Source organism: Lissotriton vulgaris, chromosome 9, assembly GCF_964263255.1.
Source record: "Lissotriton vulgaris chromosome 9, aLisVul1.2, whole genome shotgun sequence".
NCBI lineage: Eukaryota > Metazoa > Chordata > Amphibia > Caudata > Salamandridae > Lissotriton > Lissotriton vulgaris.
Window position 1 is genome coordinate 324,305,258 of NC_141697.1, and position 18,204 is coordinate 324,323,461.

At 42.8% G+C, this 18,204-nt stretch overlaps 1 protein-coding gene across 2 annotated transcripts in view; it reads right to left on the bottom strand.

Annotated features, from left to right (window-relative positions):
• The window catches only part of PTPN21 (protein tyrosine phosphatase non-receptor type 21), a 369,019-nt gene that overhangs the window by 276,505 nt on the left and 74,310 nt on the right, over positions 1-18,204 (bottom strand). For both annotated transcript variants that reach the window (XM_086937623.1, XM_086937622.1), the window contains exons 3-5: positions 8,291-8,460; positions 3,948-4,045; positions 275-342 (exon numbers count right to left, since the gene is read on the bottom strand). In XM_086937623.1, coding sequence (XP_086793749.1) covers positions 275-342; positions 3,948-4,045; positions 8,291-8,460 — 336 coding nt within the window. The remainder of the gene's footprint in view (positions 1-274; positions 343-3,947; positions 4,046-8,290; positions 8,461-18,204) is intronic.

Sequence of the window (18,204 nt, forward strand, 5' to 3'; positions counted from 1 at the left end):
AATTTAGGTAACCATATCAGTCTTAGCTGCATTTTCTGAAAGGCAGATAATCTACTCAGAAATCTGCAGAACTCCTCAAGTGGTTGTGGCTTAGATACACCATTTGATGAGGGAACGAGTCACTCAGTGAGGCCATCCTGCTCATATTTACCACCTCTCCTTTTCGTTGCAGTGCACTAGCTCTTTGAGACAATGGGATATTTTCAGGCATACATAGGGGAAGAACTAAAATACAAAATATTTTAATGTGAACCAAAGGAATGAAAATCCTTACCACAGGAAACAGGGCAAACCGTTGCAGGAAATCCTGTGATTCATACTGATCAAAGTCGCCAAACTCAGCTGTGGAAGAAAATTAATGCATTACTAACATGGCTTCTATTAACTACATTTCTTGTGGTTTCAAAAACAGATGTCAGAAATGTCTGAAATGTTCCGCCCCCTACGCGGACTTTGCGCATCTTACATGGACTTGTCCCAATTTACAGATATATTGGGAACAAATTCACAGCACGCTGAGTGCCATGACAGCACTGATGCTCATCCCCACACCAGAAATTGAACTCCTGGGGTACACTGTTAACTTTCCTAAAAAGATCAGGAGATTTGTGGCCCTTGGGTTACTACTAGCTAAACGTGAAATAGTGCTACTATGGGGCCGACGAACGGCACCTACCTTACAGGGATGGTTACGTAGCCTGGCTTACTGCAATGTAAACTGTGAACTCTAGGCTAACCTTATGTCTGGTTCATCGCACACCAAGGACATCTGGGGCCCAACTAATTGAAAAGACGCGTCAGACACCTGCCTCTCAAGTAGAAAGTGGTATAGTCCCGGTGAGAGTGGGATGATGAGACATGACTCATTATTTGACACACATCCACAACATTCCGTATATACTGTGTTGTGGGTCTTTGAAATCCTGATGATATACGACATGGACTGTGTATGGATGGCCGCTGCGGTCTCGGGAGATGGGGAGGGCAGACTAAGGGGAATGCATCAACATGTTCCGATACTGTGAATATCATGCCTGCCGTTCTGTCTAAGCTCCATTTTATCATATTGTATATATGTGATAATTTCTTCATGTTACGATATCTGACAGTGTATCACTCTAATTTTCTTTATTTTATTGCTGTATATGAACATTTGAAAATAAAGATTAAAAAAAAGAAAAGTATCATAATTATCGTGTTCTTGTATGGAATTGTATTAAACTGAACTAGAAGGGTCTACTATTACCAAATGCATAACCTCAGAAGGAGAGCAGCCCGCACCTTTGTAGCACCCCCCTGGCTTTCTGGGTGCAGTATTGCATCTCTAAATCTTTGAGAACCGGTTCCTAGCATATTAGCTACTACAGGTGTTAAACTACCTCTATGGGGATCAAACAGGCTTGGTCCAGTTTAGACAAAACTTGAGACACTGTCTAACATCTTTTGGATTCTGGGTTGTCTTCACATCTGAGAATGGTTTCAGATAAAAGAAACAAAGCATAGTTTCCTAGGCATTGTGGAAATCCGACAGAGCGTCCGTTAGTAAACATCTACATGAAATTGGTGTGTACTGAACAAAAAGTAGAGCTAGCAAGTGGCTAATTCAAAAGCAGAGTGCATCATCCTTATAGCAAGGTTTGATAATGGGGTCTCTAGGGTCTAGAAGACTGTATACTGCCATTCTGAATATGCTATACTCCAAAAGCCCCCCACTCCCCAAAACAGCAACACACAAGATAGTCTCTGGATAGATTCTTGGAGTATAATAAGTTTTATGTCATGGGTGCAAGTCTGTAAATTAGCAAACATAAAGGCAGAAAAACTGATGCAAGAAGTTGTGGTCCCCTCTTTGTTCATCCAGGACATAGGAGTGTGTCTCCTGTGGTTGAAAGGGGAGCTTGTCCTGGAACTTTATCTAGACTAGAATTAGTTGAATGGTTTCCTTGTGCTTTAGATGTCCTGCAAAACTCTTTATACCTTGAGATGGGCAGCAGAGTACTTCCAGATGCAAGAGGTCATGAGCTCGATAATCCCCCAGGAGTCAAAGCCAAAACCGCAGTACTTTCTTGCAAAAAGGGCCAACATCACATGAAGTCCCAACATCTGTCAGGTGGAAGGAAGACTATTAATCGAATACCTTTCAGTCTATTCCAAAGACCAGTTTAACCTGGACAAGATTCAACTGGACCTAATAAAGGGAGCCCCTCTGCCAACTGAGCGGAGGATGTTCTGATCTATCAATCTTTTAAGTCGGGCTACAGGCTCCCACTGCCACCAAGAATGCAGACAAGTAGCTACTACCTCCATGCTTAGCGAAGATGCTGAGCTAATCTAAAAGGTGAGCATTTTAAGTCAATCAGCTTTGGGAGAGAAAAACTGCAAAAAAAAATGGTAATTCTTGAAGTTGATCGCCAAAATAGATGACAGGATAAAAGGGAAGCCAACAGGCTTGCTCAAGCGAGGGTTTTGGACAACTGTCAATTCTGTGAAGCTTTAAACACGCAGGTGATTTCCTGAAACTGAAAATGACAGGAGATTTGCGAGTTTCAGACAGAAGGTGCAGGAGGGTGGGCTTTAGCCTCTGGTGTGCAAGCACCTCTCCCCAAAAATGTTTACCATTGCAGTATAAGTATGTACGGATGCATGTTCCATTCGGCTCTGGAGGTTTCATTAATCTAGCGGAACAGGTCTTGATGTGCCACTACTTGCTTATCCACTGATTCCCTTATCATTCTACTTTGCAGTAAAAGGATGGAAGCATATTTTTTACAATATTTCTTACAATATTTCGTCTTCCATAGGTGGTTATTAATTCACACAAATTAATCTTTCCAGAAATGCACTTTTACAACGGAAATCACATATATGCTTTTCCTGCAGTGTAAAACTGTACACCTTCGATAGTATAAAAATGCAGTAAATCAACCAAATCAATGTATTGTATAAAGCAATTTAGCAAGGCAATTTGCAATTGTACAATACATTCCTATTAAACTACAATCATATTTCAAACATTTTAAAATCCCATCATTAGGTAACATTGCATCCTAATCTTCTCCATAGGTGTACAACAGTTGTAAAAAGTCCACAACCTAAGCTGTAGGCAAATGTCGCTACCAAGAGAGCCTTCAATGACGGGTTTAGCCTGATGCAGGGGCAATATTTAGGGGAGGTGGTACATGCTTGATTCAGAAGGGACGTTGCATCCAACAGGGATCACAAATACACTTAAAAGTATGGATCCTTTCGAAGCCTAGTCCAGTATAAAATTGGTCAGAAAGAAATGTCAGCGATGCAATTGACTACTTCACTGGACTAACGGGTAGCATTCCCTAGGATGAGAAATGTTCTCAAGAATGCATTTTTGACCACTTGTGCATGGGAACGATTTATGCATCTTATTGGCTTTGCCCCAAAAATTGCTGGTTGCTACAATGTTTACCTGGTACACCTGCAATATGAGGCTCACTGACTTGGCACCAACTCTTCCTAAAACTTAATTTGGCACTTAAATTCTGTTTTAATATGTCAGGTGATTCTTTCTGCTGATTGTTTTTAAGTAAGTTTCCAATTAAATCAAGCCCTCAAATAACCAAACAAGTTACACATTCAAGCTTACTATAATTATTATTAAAGGTCTCATAAATCTTGTTCCTACTCCAATGTACCATGCATTTGATTTGAGATCTATCGGTTGATTAGTCAAGTTAGGCCAGAGTTTGTCGGATGGCTTACAAACCAGATATGTTAATGTTAAATTTTGGTCTTTCAAAGTGACTATTGTATCTAAGAAATCTGCCAACTCTTATAATTCAGTCCTCCTTTGTACCACTGTCACAAAAGCAAAATCAATTTAGTAAATCTCACCTTTAATTACTTTTAAGCCATACATCCCAAAGACAAGTCTTCATAGCAACAAAATATCCAAACTTATTGTCGTCACTTGCCTTGTACAGCCAACCCAGCCAGCTGCACCGCTTGATCCAGTGTACATGGAATGTTTCCCTCCAAGACATCTTTTTTTAACTGCAAGTAATACTGGTACCTGCATAAAGAAATTCAATGTTAGAGCTCCGTTTGAAACAAGGCGCCTTTCCACAAACTACTGTTCCATTCTTGCTGTAGCAGCATCTTTCTGCAAGTGGTGAACATGAATCTAAAATAGAACCATGCGCTTTGAAAGAGGATTAGTGGAAAATATCCAAGATCCTATTGCAAAAAATGAACTTTATTAAAGAAGCTGGAGCTCATAGGTGGAGGGGGCAAACTACATCAATAATGGCTAGTTATAATAGAAATGAATCAACCTTTCTCATGAGACGTGCATCTTTAGGAAATCCAGAGTTAGGACATGATGCTCTCAATATATAAGCAGCATGAAACAAGTGAAAATAACGTTATTTTGTTTCTGTGTTAAGGGATGACGCATTTAAGGAGTGTAGGAAATATGGCTATTCAGCGTGGTCACCACTTTTGCTGAACCCTATATTTTTGCTGGCTTTTGAACTCAGAAAAACGTTTCCCCTGCTAACCAGTAGAAAAGAGCCTGTGGCCCTATTTAAACATTGTCAAATAGGCATATTACCAATTAGTGTATTCAACTTACCTATAAGTCCCTAGTATAAGGCACAAGATGTACCCAGGGACTGTAAGTTAAATGTCACTAGTGGATTGCATTACCTATTGCGACATCCACTACAGTTATCGGGTAAACATGGCATCAGGCCTGCTAGTCTAGCAGGATTGTAGCAGTGTAAAAACTGCAATGCGACCTGCAAAAAACACGTTTGACAGGACAAAACCTCCCTTTAAAAAAAGTATAAATCACTCATATGTAGGCCTTGTTGCCTACAAGGTAGTGTGCATAGTTTTTGAAAGTAGAACATGTGCAAATTTAATGTAAACATGTCATTACATTAACTAGCACCCAAAAGCCATTTTACTTTGATAAGCCCAGCTGTCCTATACAGAAAAGCACTGAACAGATTAATAATCCTAATAAAGTACCTTCGGAATAGGACTAGCTAGAAAACCATTAAAAAACTATGTTTAACACTTATAGAAAGTTACCTTTTCCCTGCCTGAAGTTTGTGGAGGCTAGATTTGCATTTGCTCTTCCATTCGTGCCAGCCAACAATAAGCCTATGAATAGGTGTGAAAAAGATGCAAAGTGATTCCCAGGAGCCAACAATAAGTTGGCCTGAATGAGCAAATGTGACTCCTCTGAAATGGAAAGAAAATGCTGCGAGTATTCACTTTGACATTACAGTGTCAAATCCTGCTCAACTGTCAAATCTTGCTTGAGTGGTTTGCTGGGTTTACATATAACACTGATGGTGCATTTAAAAGGAAAGTAAATAATTATCAAACAAATTCTTGTTTATACAGTGTGTGGTTGCTGGAAAACCTTACTTTACTTTTACCAGACTTCTGTCTCTGAGTTTGCTGTGGGTACATTGACTGCCCTAAGCTGGATTTTAGTGTTAGATGTGGGAAGAATAGAAATGCCATAGTGCATGCCCCACATACAGCCAGAGCCCACGTTTAGTGTGGCGGGAGACTTTCACCTTCTTGAAAATTCCAAAGGTGGGCAGGGTTGGCCCCAGGAACTTTTACTCTTTGCTTTGTGAGTGTCCAGCGGTCAGTGAAGAGGTTGAGCTCAGGTTAAATTAGTGACTTTAAGGGTTTTCACAAGGGTTGTGATTAATCTATGGGGTGGGTAGTCACCCACCCCAAATAATTATCCAAATTCCTAGGTTAAACTAATGTGCTTAGAAGCCATCACTTTTCACTGAAAGTCTCACACATCCATCACTCTCCCAGTATTATCTTGATGGGTCGAGCTGGACAGTGCAGCTGCTGCCAACCTCAAGTGATCAACAGGAAAAGGGCTTTAGAAAGCACTACTGGAGAAGGGATTTGTCTCTTCCTACATGTTGCTTCTCTAAACTTCAGTATTTGATTGGTCAGAAACTGAGTGTTCCCCTGAAACAGAGTGCTTGTATAACAATGTATGCAGTGCTTGAAAGTTTATGCTCAATAAAGTAGGGTTGAATCGCTTATAGTGACAAGCCTATGTCATTTGTCAGTGTTACAAAGGCATCCTGTGTGCTCTGTGTGCTCTGTGCACCTTTATTATTTGCTGACTGAAACAGGTGGTAGCTGGCTGGGACTGTGTTCTGGGCTCTGCTAGTCAAGCCCAGGATGGGTGCTATGTTAAAACACAAACACATACATTCATTAGGGTACACTAAGTGTTAGGGACGCCTAAGATTAGCATGAACTACCCTATCAGTACCTAGTAGATAATAGGGCAAGGAGGGAATACAAATATCTTTAAGTCTCTAGTATATAATAGGGCATACACTCATAGGCATGCAGCCAGGTGAGGGATAAAGACAACACTTCTCTCATGCCCACCCTACTTTTATTGGCCCAGCACAGCAGTACCGGGTCAAATAAATTAAGGTAGAAACAAAGGATTACTTAAGATTTTGTAAGTGCCTTTATAAAAATTGCAGGATTTTTTTTTATTATTAAAAAGAGCAAATTTCATTTTTTTTGCAAATCACAAAATCCTGGGATGACTGAAAAATGCACCTTATCCTAAGTGTCTTCTGTTCTAACCGGAGTAAAAACAGGGGGGAATCTGGGAGGGTGTCAGGATATTGTCAATAACGTGTTGTGGTTTCACAGTACCAAAATGGCCACTACATGTAAAAGTAACATATCAGCCATCTTGAAGAGGCACAGAAATTATTCACAATATGCAACATCATTTCAAGATGGCCGCTTTTCCTTAATTGCAAAGACACGCCGTTCAAATGTATGCAGTAATATTTTTCTCATTTTATTCTTACAATCATTTTCAATATGCTGTTTGAATTTGTGTCTGTTTTATTGTGGATCGGTAAGTGGATTTTTGTAAGAATAAGTCAGTGGAATGGATGAATGGTTGGATTAGCACACAAATGAGTGAACAATGGCATATACGATAATGAGGTATTGCATATGTAAACTTGCCAATAACTGAAGAGACACTTTCTATTATACGCCAGACCTACTGGCATTGACAATGCTGGTACCAAACGTTATGATCGTGGGGGGGGGGGGGGGGGGAATAATTTGCAAGGTGGCAGTGATAATGGGCTGCATTCTCCCTTTGCTGGCCCTTTGGAGTCTTGGTGTTCAAATATTGAACGCCTTGCTGCAATCACCACACTGCCCAAGCCTCCCTAAAATGTTTATAGTTTTATTGAAATATATGGGTGAAACCTCTCGATTTCACATAAGAGAGGACTAACAAACAATAGTTTGGCTATTTTGTATTTTTTCTTATGCTCAAGCTGACGTCAAATGTTACATACTAAGAGAAAACAATTTTTTTTTTCATTTCAAATTAGTTCACGAACATGGAGTTCCTAGTGGAACCACTGCCACATATAGAAAAACATGTTAGGACACATTCACAACTCTGTTTGCTTTTTCCTACAAGTTAGCTACATAAAACATAAATGTATGATTCTAAATTTTCCATACCACTTTATAGAATCAGGGTACATTGAAGGATCAAAGTGTAACATGACACTAGAATACCCACAAGTATGTCAACTTTAATTATTATAAAACTTTACAGTTGGGAAGGGAAGAAGTCATCAAGTTGTTTAGCCAAACAGGAGTATACCCACAACATGTCTGTAAGAATTCACAATTATTAGGATTTCCTATTATAAGTAACTGTCTCCAGGGTGGGAATAAAAACCCCAACACCCTCACATATCAAAGGACTGTAGAGACCGAGTTTACAAAAAAGAAAGGATAACAGTGTAATGTGAATTTATAATAGGATTAGTCAAATGTTCACTTGGGGCAATTCATCTGACATGAATATGGAGGAGGAAGTACATTACTCCCAGAAATGTACAGTTCTAACTTCCTATGAGCACTTTGTAACTCCCAAAATGGTCAGAATTCTACTCCAAATGTAGGAATGAAGTTAGGAAAGTACATTAACGTTTTCAGGTTAAAAGGTGAAAAAAAGCGTTTTTAAAAAGTATGTTTACTGGGTGCTTAGGTTTCTGCTCGAATGGCCAATCTTAGAAAAACATGCTCCTTTGCACCACACAGAGCAAGAGATCCATCTCTAGAATGATTCCTTTCAGTACAATGTAAGAGCGTTTGCAAACAGCTGCTCTGGAGAAATGTTTTATCTTTTGAGCCAAGAGTCCGTAACAAGTAGCAAACATTCGCTTACAGTACAAAGAATGAACACAGTGGCTGTTGTGCTCACCTGGTTATTTCCTGCTGTAGCTGGGAAACAGAAGGCACATAAAACACCACTCCAAAATACACTGTGGGCTCCACCGCATACTTGTCCAGCTGCTTTTTCAGGGGTTTATCTAAATCCACCCAGCGCCGCAGGTTCTGCTTGTTGTAATACCACAAACTGAAGTAGGTAACCTAAAACAAAAAGAAAGAATGATGAAGCCAGGTATACAAATCATTAGGCTATATCAGGCAGCACTAATAAATTATCAAGTAGGCAACATCATAACGAGTGTATTAACAATTTAGAAACGAATGACACTACTATATATTTAAGAATGGCAATGCTAACAACCATGTTAACATAAGATAGGCAGATGAGCCCTTAGTGTATGATCAAACCAGACTTCGATTAATAGCATGGATCAAGACAACAATCTTTCCCTGAACGAGAAAAATAAGCACTGCTAGGGTTGGAATGTCCCCTGCATGTTAAACAAGTATCTACCCGTGCTATGAGTTTCCAACTGCAAGTGAAACCAGTATCATGAATTGTTTGGCCCTTGTGTAACACTAATCTAGTATGGACCCAGAAGCCTATGCCTGTCCCTAAAAATGCAAAGTCCAGGACCTATTCTGTGACCTGGAGGGGCGCAACATTTGATATTTTGATATTTTGTGGGTATTTGTAGAGCGCGAGCGTTCGCTCCCAAGGGAGCATCATGGCGCTGGGCGAGTTACGGAGGAATAACTGAGAAAGGTGGTGAATAAACACAAGATAAACAAGAAACTAGATGGCAGCCAGGACAGAGGAGTCTGATAGTTTGTAGACCCATGTCTTGAGAAGTTTCCTGAAGTTGTTCTCATTGTTGATGACTCTAAGGTCAATGGGTAAGGTGTTCCAGGCTTTAGCTGCCAGAACATTGAAGGATTTTCCTCCCCTGGTCTTGTATTTAAATCTGGGGATTTGGACAAGGTTAGTCCCAGACGATCTCAGGCAGCGCGAAGGATTGTAGCGCTTGAAGCGGTTTACAAAATAGCGGGGTCCTGTATTTTGCATGGTTTTGTGGACTGTGAGAAGCAATTTGAAAAAGATTCTTTTGTGCAGTGGCATCCAATGAAGTGAATTCAGGGCTGCCGATGCAGATGACCTTCTGGGAAGTTGTAGAACCAGTCGGGCTGCAGCATGTTGTAGACTCTGCAATTTCCTGAGGGTGGATTTTTTTATCCCAGCCATAAGGCCGTTGCAGTAGTCAAGTCGGGAGAGTAAGAGGGCTACCGCGACTGACTTTCTGGCTGCAATTGGGAGGAAATCAAAGAATTTCCTCAAGGATTTTATTAGGCCAAAGCATCGACCGGCAGTGATCTTGACGTGATCGTCAAAAGTAAGGGAAGAGTCAAATTGTACGCCCAAATTTCTGGCTGATGTGACTGCACTAGGAGGAGCCTCGGAGCCTGAGGGCCACCAGTCTTTGGGAGAAAAAGAAATATTGTTGCCTATTGGGATGATCTCTGTCTTTGCGCTATTACATCTAAGATGATTAGTGTTTAGCCATACAAAGACATCAGAGAGGCAATTTTTAAAACGGAGCTCTGCGTCCGTACGCTGTTTGTCGATGGTGACGACCAATTGCGTGTCGTCAGCGTAGGACGTAACCAGGATGCCATGTGACTCTATCACAGCTAAGAGGGGTGCCATGTAGATATTAAAAAATAGGGGGCTCAATATGGACCCCTGGGGCACTCCAGATGTAATTGGCTTTTCGCTGGAACGATATGGTCCTAGTGCTACGGTCTGGGACCTGTTTGATAGGAATGATGAGATCCAAGCCAGGGCTGAGTCTGTCACGCCGATCTCTCGCATTCGATTGATTAAAATAACGTGTGAGATGGTGTCGAATGCCGCTGTGAGATCCAACAGGATGAGGACAGCCTGCTTGCCCTCATCCTGTAGGAATTTAATGGAGTCAGCGAGCTCGATCAAAGCTGTTTCGGTCGAGTGACCGGAGCGGAAGCCCGATTGCTGTGGGTGCAGGATGTTGTGGGCTTCTGTAAAGGTTTTAAGCTCCTCGTGCACTAGATGCTCTGTGACTTTGCCTAGGAAAGGAAGTAAGGAGATAGGCCGCATATTAGTCAGGTCTGTGGATGGTTTGTTCTGTTTTTTCAACAGAGGTTTGACAGTGGCCTTCTTCCACTCAGCAGGTACAATTCCTGATACAAGGGATTCATTAATGATTCCATTGATGTGGGGATTGACTGTGCTAATCAGGTGGTGAAGGATGATAGGAGGACAGGAGTCCGTAGGTGCTCCTGATTTACAGGCGCAGATTGCCTTGCTTGTCTGTTGCAAGGATACTGGTTTAAAACTGGAGAGAGGAAAGTGATTGGCTGTGACTTGTGTGGTGGTCGTCGGGGGTGGAGGAAAGTCTTTCTGAATGTTGAAAATTTTGTCAACAAAATAGTCTGCAATTTGGTTGCAGAGACTCTCTGACGGAGGTATGTCAACGGTGAGAACTTTCGGGTGGGTGAAGGACTTAACTATGGTGAAGATGGTTTTTTGGTCTTGGCGCGCTTCCATTATGAGATTAGTAAAATAGTCCTTTTTGGCTGCTTTAATGTCAGAGAGATATATTTTTCTCTGTTGAACATAACGAGTTTTAGAGGCCGTGTCATAAGTTTGTCTCCAGTGTCTTTCAAGTCTCCGGCATTGGAGGTGGCTATCTGCCAGGGTCTTAGTGTACCATGGGGCATTGGGTTTATTTTTCTTGGGTCCCTTTCCTTGGTTGTTTTTGGGTTCAGAGTTAACCGCAACTATTTGGTGCATCCAGGTGTGGAAGTTGCATGAGTCAGCTTCGACATCTCCAGTTAATGTGGGGGGTGAGGGCAGCGGTTTTGGCTCAAGCTGTATGCGTTCAGCCACCTTCTTCCAGTTGACTGTGTAAGCAGCTTGAGTGTATTTGGGGTTGGATGGGGGAGCAGTGGGTGTCGTGATGCCAAAGGGGATAAAAAAATGGTCGGTCCAGATTAAGGGCAGTGGAAGGGAAGTGGAAAGGGTAGGGATATTAGAGCAGATGCCGTCAATGGTATGGCCAGCACTATGGGTGGCCACATTGATAAGTTGGGGGAGTTCGAAGATGTTCAGGGACTGTAAAAAGGAAATGACATGGGAGTCGGTGGATGATTCCATGTGTAGATTCATATCGCCAAGGAGCATGAAATTGGAGTATTGTAACGTAAGTGCGCCAAGGGCCTCATCCAGGGAGTTGAGGAAAGAGGAGGGGTTGCCCGGAGGACGATAGAGAAGTCCAGCCGAGAGAGAGAACGATGGAGTAATTTTAATAGAGAAACCCAGACTTTCAGCGTCTTTGAGATGGTATAGGTCGAATGTGTGGCAAGGAAAAATATCCTTGATTATTACTGCTATCCCACCACCTCGACCTGAGGGTCTGTCTCTCCTAAAAATAGTATAACCTGGGGGGAGGGCAATAGCCAGGTCAGGGTTGGAAGAATCATTAAGCCAACTTTCCGTGATAAACAAGGCATCCAGCTCTTGATTTAGTATTAGATCGTGTACATCTTGGCAATGGCAGGCTAAAGATCTGGCATTAACCAGACCTCCCTTGAAGAGGGTGGAGCGAGTCTTTGGAGGGGCGTGCATATCGTCGACGCCATTTGTGGGTATAAGGGGAGTCCATTTACAGTAAGGACATAACAGAGGGCTGGAGAAAAGGTCTATATGGGGGCAAGCGTGACCATGGGGGGCGGGTGTAGGGCGTAGGGACAATAGATAATTGTTGTCATACCTGATAACGGGTTTTGGACCGTCAGCGTGCCTTGCGCCCAGCGCGGTCTTGGCGCGGACGGGCGCAGACGGGCTTGGCTTAGGCGCGGCTTCGGCGCGCATCCGGCGCGCCCGCTGCGCCAGCCCGCTGCGCCGTCTGGGAGGATTGCACATGATATAGGAAGAAAAGGGGGCGGGAGTATAGCGCGACTAGAGCGCTCTCCCAGCCTCCCTCAAGATGGCGCCCACCGTCGCCGGTGCTAGAACAATGCGGGAATGCCGAAAAAGTAAAGATTTTAGTGTGGTAGCGGTGTCAGTGTGCCTGCTAAAATATTTCCCCTTAGCTACAAGCAAGTCCCCCAGATATAGGAGTAATAAGAAGAATAAAAACGATTGACTTTAAAATTTGCGCAAGGCTTTTCTAAATATCCACAATGCAGTTAGTTAATTCACCACAGTTTCCAGAAATAAAAGGTAGCTCGCATGGTGTTCTGCTGTCACCTCTTTATAGTATTCATCCATGCATGCCCTTGGAGTAGGGAGTGGGCATCCCCTGGATGAATACTATAAAGAGGTGACAGCAGAACACCATGTTTCTGAATCTACAGTGTGACCAGACCTTTTTCCTATCAGTGACCACTACGGAACGCATTTTAGTAAAGTGCCGCTGTGATCTGTAAACCAGAATATTGAGCTTATAGCTCATGTGCATGTTGAATGCATGTAAGTGCAGTGAGTGTCACTTGTATGGTAGTACCACTGTGTGCGTTAGGCGAGTCTGGGCATTGGAGGCAGTGGGATCCATTTTGGATGACCCTGGTTTAGTATGGCACAAGATGGGTGATGAGGACCTCCTCCACCCTTCAGTGAAAGTGTCTTGCTTCACTCCTGTGGCTTCCAGGTGGAGATCCAGACTCTAAAAGTGAGAAGGATGGAGACAGGACTACATTTAGAAATTCCATGAGAGCCTTGTTAGCAATGGACTACTGATTAATTCTTCCTGACCACTGTCATTTGGTAGGTGGTATAGGTGAGGGATGGTACTGCAGTTTCTAATGACAGTCACACGCAGAGATCTCACACTTCATTGTGCCCATATTTTGGATAATCCTGCTTAGAGCCAGGGCAATTGCTACCTTTGGTGCAAGAGAGCAATTTGCCCAAAAGCTGGGTCTGGAGAGCAACCTGGAATTGACATTTGAGAGAGAACCAACACAAACCAGTTCTGAAACTTTAGACCAAGGATCCATAGGTCCAATCTGGAAAATGGGCATGGAAGTGCGATCCAAACCAACCCACATTGTCCCAGTTCCAAGTTATTCTTGACCAAGAAAGAGAGTGCTCCACAGAGTACTCAAGGAGCTGTTGTGAACCAGTACAAAAAGCACAGAGAGGCAACAAAACAATGTTCTTGTGCATAAATGCACACCACATCAATCAGATCCAAAATCTTCCTTGATTTCACAGTGATGACTCTTTTATTGTTTCTTTTCGTCACATAGAATGTAAAGTGATGTTTCAAAACAGCCAACGCGTTTTGCCCCGTAAGGGGCTTCTTCGGGGCAAGTTCCGCAATGCTCAAACTCATTGAGTAGTTCACTTGTCGTCCCAAAAATAGTGATGTGTCATTACTTAAAATATGCGATGCATCAATCCATACAGTAAGGATATCTGCAAAAGAACGCTTCCGACAATTTTCCTATTGATTAGATTCGCATTCGTTGTTTTCTTGGATCGTGACGTTAGCGGTTCAAACTGTGAAAAAGTGTTTCCAAAAGCTCCAATATTCTTATTGGGTCAATACGATGGTTGACTCCCGAGAGGCGTAATGCACCGGCCTAGCTGTGTATCAGCGTTCCCTCACGTCGACTATATCAAAACACGCCAGTTCTTAAGTATCCCTTACTGCCGCTTTCTTCTTGTTGAGTTTACTGTTGTACAACCAGAACTGGTGTCACTCAGACAGTCACTCTACCAGAGATGAAGGGACATATCCTGACGTCATAACTTTCTACTGGAGAAGCTGATGATTTGCCTAAAGAGCATAGAAACCTGTGGCCTGCTGAGAGGGGTAAGGAGTGTGCATGAACCTTCTGGAGGGCAGTTAGTCCAGAAGAAGCCAAGTATTTGTCATGACTTGCTCCCTGCGTTCTCTTGTCCACCACCAAGGGGTTGAACTGTGGGACTCTCCAGTGTTCTAATAAGCTTCCAGACCCTCCCTTTCATGTACATACTGCCTTCCAGCCCTTTGGACACTATTTGATAATTGCCATCAATTCCCTATCCATGCAGAGTTTTGTGGAAGCCATCCTGCTCATGCCTGAAACTCCATTACATAGAATTCCTTGCTCACTGCTTCGTCTCCACCCCTGCAGGCCAAGGATGGGTGGAGGAATTCAGCTCACCTGTGGCTGCCTGCTGCTAGCCTGCTCACACCCGATGCATTTAATTACAGTGAGATCTTTTAAGCCCCAGCTCCCTTCAGTCCAGGGTTGGTCATTGTAGCTGTGCACTGGTGAGACCAACCCTTGTTTCCAGTATTTCCTGAGCTTTTGATATCCTTGTTTCCAGGGTTTCCTGAACTTTCATTATTCCTTGTTCCTGAACTGCAGCAGTTATCCTTCTTACTGAATTAGCGCTGCCTGCAGTGCTACCTTGACTCCTGAGCCTTAGCATTCCGTGTTCTTGAGCTACAGCAGTTTCTCTTGTTCCTGAACTAGCACTGCCTGCAGTGCTAATTTGGCTATTGAGCTTTTGCTAAATTCTTGTCTTGCTCCAGCACAGCCTTCAGTGCCACTTTGTTTTCTTGACTCCTGATCCAGCACTATTCTAGTATACCCTTGTAGTGTCCCCTTTTGTATATCCTTTTCCAGTCCCTGCTTTTCTTCCCATTTCCTTGGTTCCTGTTCCTAATTTGCGGTCTTTCTATTCTGCTGTCTTGCTTCTATTACCTTGTATTTTTGTTACTTGCTTTCTGCCAAATGTGCCTTGTGATTTCCTTCCTTTCCTGTTAAGCACTCCTCCTTGCTATCTCCTAGTCTATTGTCTTTTGTGCTTGTGTTTAGTTCTACCCCATTGCTGTTACTGCCTTGAGTGTTCCTGTTTGATTGTCAGGATCCGTGGGCACAGCGGACTACCTAGGCGGTGTTTCTTGTTCACTGGGAATATTGTCTTTGAGTTACATCTATAACATCACCATAGGTATAAGCACACAGACCTTGCCTTTGTATGCATATCCTACATGTGGGTATTTGCAGTCACTATCTGTAACAGCAAGTGTGGGTGAGGAACTTATTGAGCTTCAGTCTCACCGTGTGGAGCTCCTGAGTGCTTTAACCCACACTCCTGTTATTGTTAATGTTGTTTTATGTATGTGTATTTCACATCCGTCCTGGGTGTAGTGATTCTGATTGCTGACCCGCTTCATGAATGCCTGTCATTTCTGAGTCTTAGCCGTCTTGTTCCTTCATGCAGGCTTCCCCCTAGATTGGATCCCTTTTTCTCTTCTGATTCCCTATGTGATCCTGGGCAGCGCTGTACTCCTCTTTCTGTGTACATTTTCTATACAGTTCCAAGCATTGATTCCTATGATGCCCAGCTGCCTGTCAAGGCTCCATAAACTGGTGGTTCTGCTGCCAAAAGAGAGAGGAAAGGTGCATTGCCGCCAACACAGAGTCCTGTTTTCCACTGTCAATTGTTTAAAGTCTGTTTGCAGCCGCCTTTACCAAAAACAAGTACTGACATGTAGTTCGGCTCAGAGTCCGTCCCGCTGGCCCTGTCCCAAGCAAGGATGTACTGTGGTCTCTATAAAGAAGAATCATTGCTATAACAAAAAGAATACTACCCATATCCACTGCAAAGCCCAAGCTGCTAAGCCACTAAACCACAGGGCTTATTCTGAATCCATTAATGAAAGACAGAATACCACCATATCCAAGTGACTTCATTTGCCTTAAAAATAAATTTAAAAAAAAGAATGAAAAAGACCTTGTACTGCGTTGCTGTTGAAACAGTGATGATCTTTTGTTATATACAGAGATTACTCTTCCTTCTTTGCTCCCTCATGCTTGCTAGCACGAGAGTTCTCTTTATGATTCTGGAATTCAGTTCTTCAGTCGTGAGGATTCCTTGCACGTCATATTGGACGTTGGCTTCCTCACGACTGGACGGCTCTGGTTGTGGGTGCTTGAATTTGGAATTGAACTTAAAATAAATCCACAAGCTTCAACCTACGCAAGTTTCCTTCATTTTACTTAACATCTTTGGCGACGATCGGGATTTTGCTGCACCCACGACAGTCAACTTACCTGAACTCGACCACTGCTCGTCGTGTCTCTTCAGCTGAGCCTGCCTCCAACCTGATTCCTTCCACACCAGGTCGTATGCTTCCGGACACTTTTCCTGTCCATTTCCTGGCTCCAGGCGTCAATTTGCCTAATTTCTTCGCCTTTTCCCTGGCGCTACGTGTCTCTGGCAGTTACTGTCTCGCGCTCAGTCATGCGCGCAACGTTCTGACTCCCTGCTCGCGCTGCTACACGCGTGCTACGCTTCAATCGCAGGACAAGCCCCACCGCCTTTAGAGATCCATGTCTTCCTGTTCCCTTGACGACGACGCCGGCGGCCATTTTCAGCGGCCTTTCAAGCCTTTTGTCCACCGCGCTGCGTTTCTCACGCACCGCGCTGCGTTTGACACGCTTTTCATCATTTATTGCATCTCTATTCACAGCGATTTCATCGCTTTGTTAACATTTTCAAGTTCCACTACAGCAATAGGCACGCTCATTGCCTACCATGTTTATTTGACTTCTTTTCTCACGTTTGGAGTCATTTTTCAACCACAGCGATAGGCACGCTTTACTGCCTACCATGTTCATGTGAATTTTCATTTATTTCACAAGTCTTCAAGTGACCTCAGCGATAGGCACGCTTCATTGCCTACCATGTTTGTTTGACTTTTTCATTTCTTATTCAAGTCATCAGCGATAGGCACGCTTACTGCCTACCACCTATTTTAACCTCTCATTTTACAACGTTGTTTAATACTCTCCTTTCATTTTACTAATACAATGGCTTCTTCTCAACAGCTTCAAACACCAGCTCCTTTCCTACAAACTCCTGGGAAACCTACTCTTGCTTGGCGCAAGGTTTTGAGAACTATTTAGTAGCCATTGATGCTACCAAGTATGATCCTCCTCGCAAAGTTGCCATTCTCTATGGTTGTTTGGGAGTTGCTGCTCAACAAGTTTTTGAAAACTTACCTCATATTGCTTCTCCCGCTGGTGATTACGGTGACAACTGGGATGTTTTCCAAGAAGCCATTGCTCGTCTCAATAAACAATATGACGATGAACCTAGTATTGTATTAGAACGCCATAATTTTTTCAAACGAAAACAAAGTGTTGATGAAACCGTAGAAGACTACATCGCTCAGCTTAGAATCTTGGCTTCTACTTGTGACTTTGGTGCTAGTACAGACGCCTCTATCAGAGATCAATTTATATTTGCTTGTTATTCAAAAAAAATTCAGGAGCGTCTTTTAAGTTGCAAAAATCCTTCTTTAACTGAAACAATTGATATTGCCAAGGGGATTGAGCGTGCAACTTATTCTTCTAAGATTCTACAAGAAAGCATTGCTCAACCTTCTGTTCATTTAGTTGAACAATCTTCTGGTTTCACTTCCATTGACCTTGTTAACAATTCTTCAAGACAACCAAATAGGAAACCTCTCATTTGCTACAGATGCGGATCCAGGAATCATCTTGGCAATTCTCCCACGTGTCCTGCCTCTGGCAAAAAGTGCTCCTCCTGCAAGAAAATTGATCATTTTCCTTCTGTTTGCAGGGGTCGCAAAAGATTCACTAGAGTTAATAATATTGAGATTCAGGAAAATGTAGAATCTTGTTCCTCCAGACTCAATGATGTCATGTTGTCAATCGAATGTGATTCTCTTGAATTTACCAAAATTAAGAGTCCTTTGTGTGAGTTGTTGATCGGTACAATTACTATCCAGGTTAAAGCTGATTCCGGTTCTCCCGTCACCATTTTGTCTGACCTTACATTTTATGCAAATTGGTCTAAAGTTGTTCTTTCCAAATCTGATCTCCATCTCAAAGCATTTGGTGAAAAAGACATTGATATGTTGGGCTTCTTTTATTCCA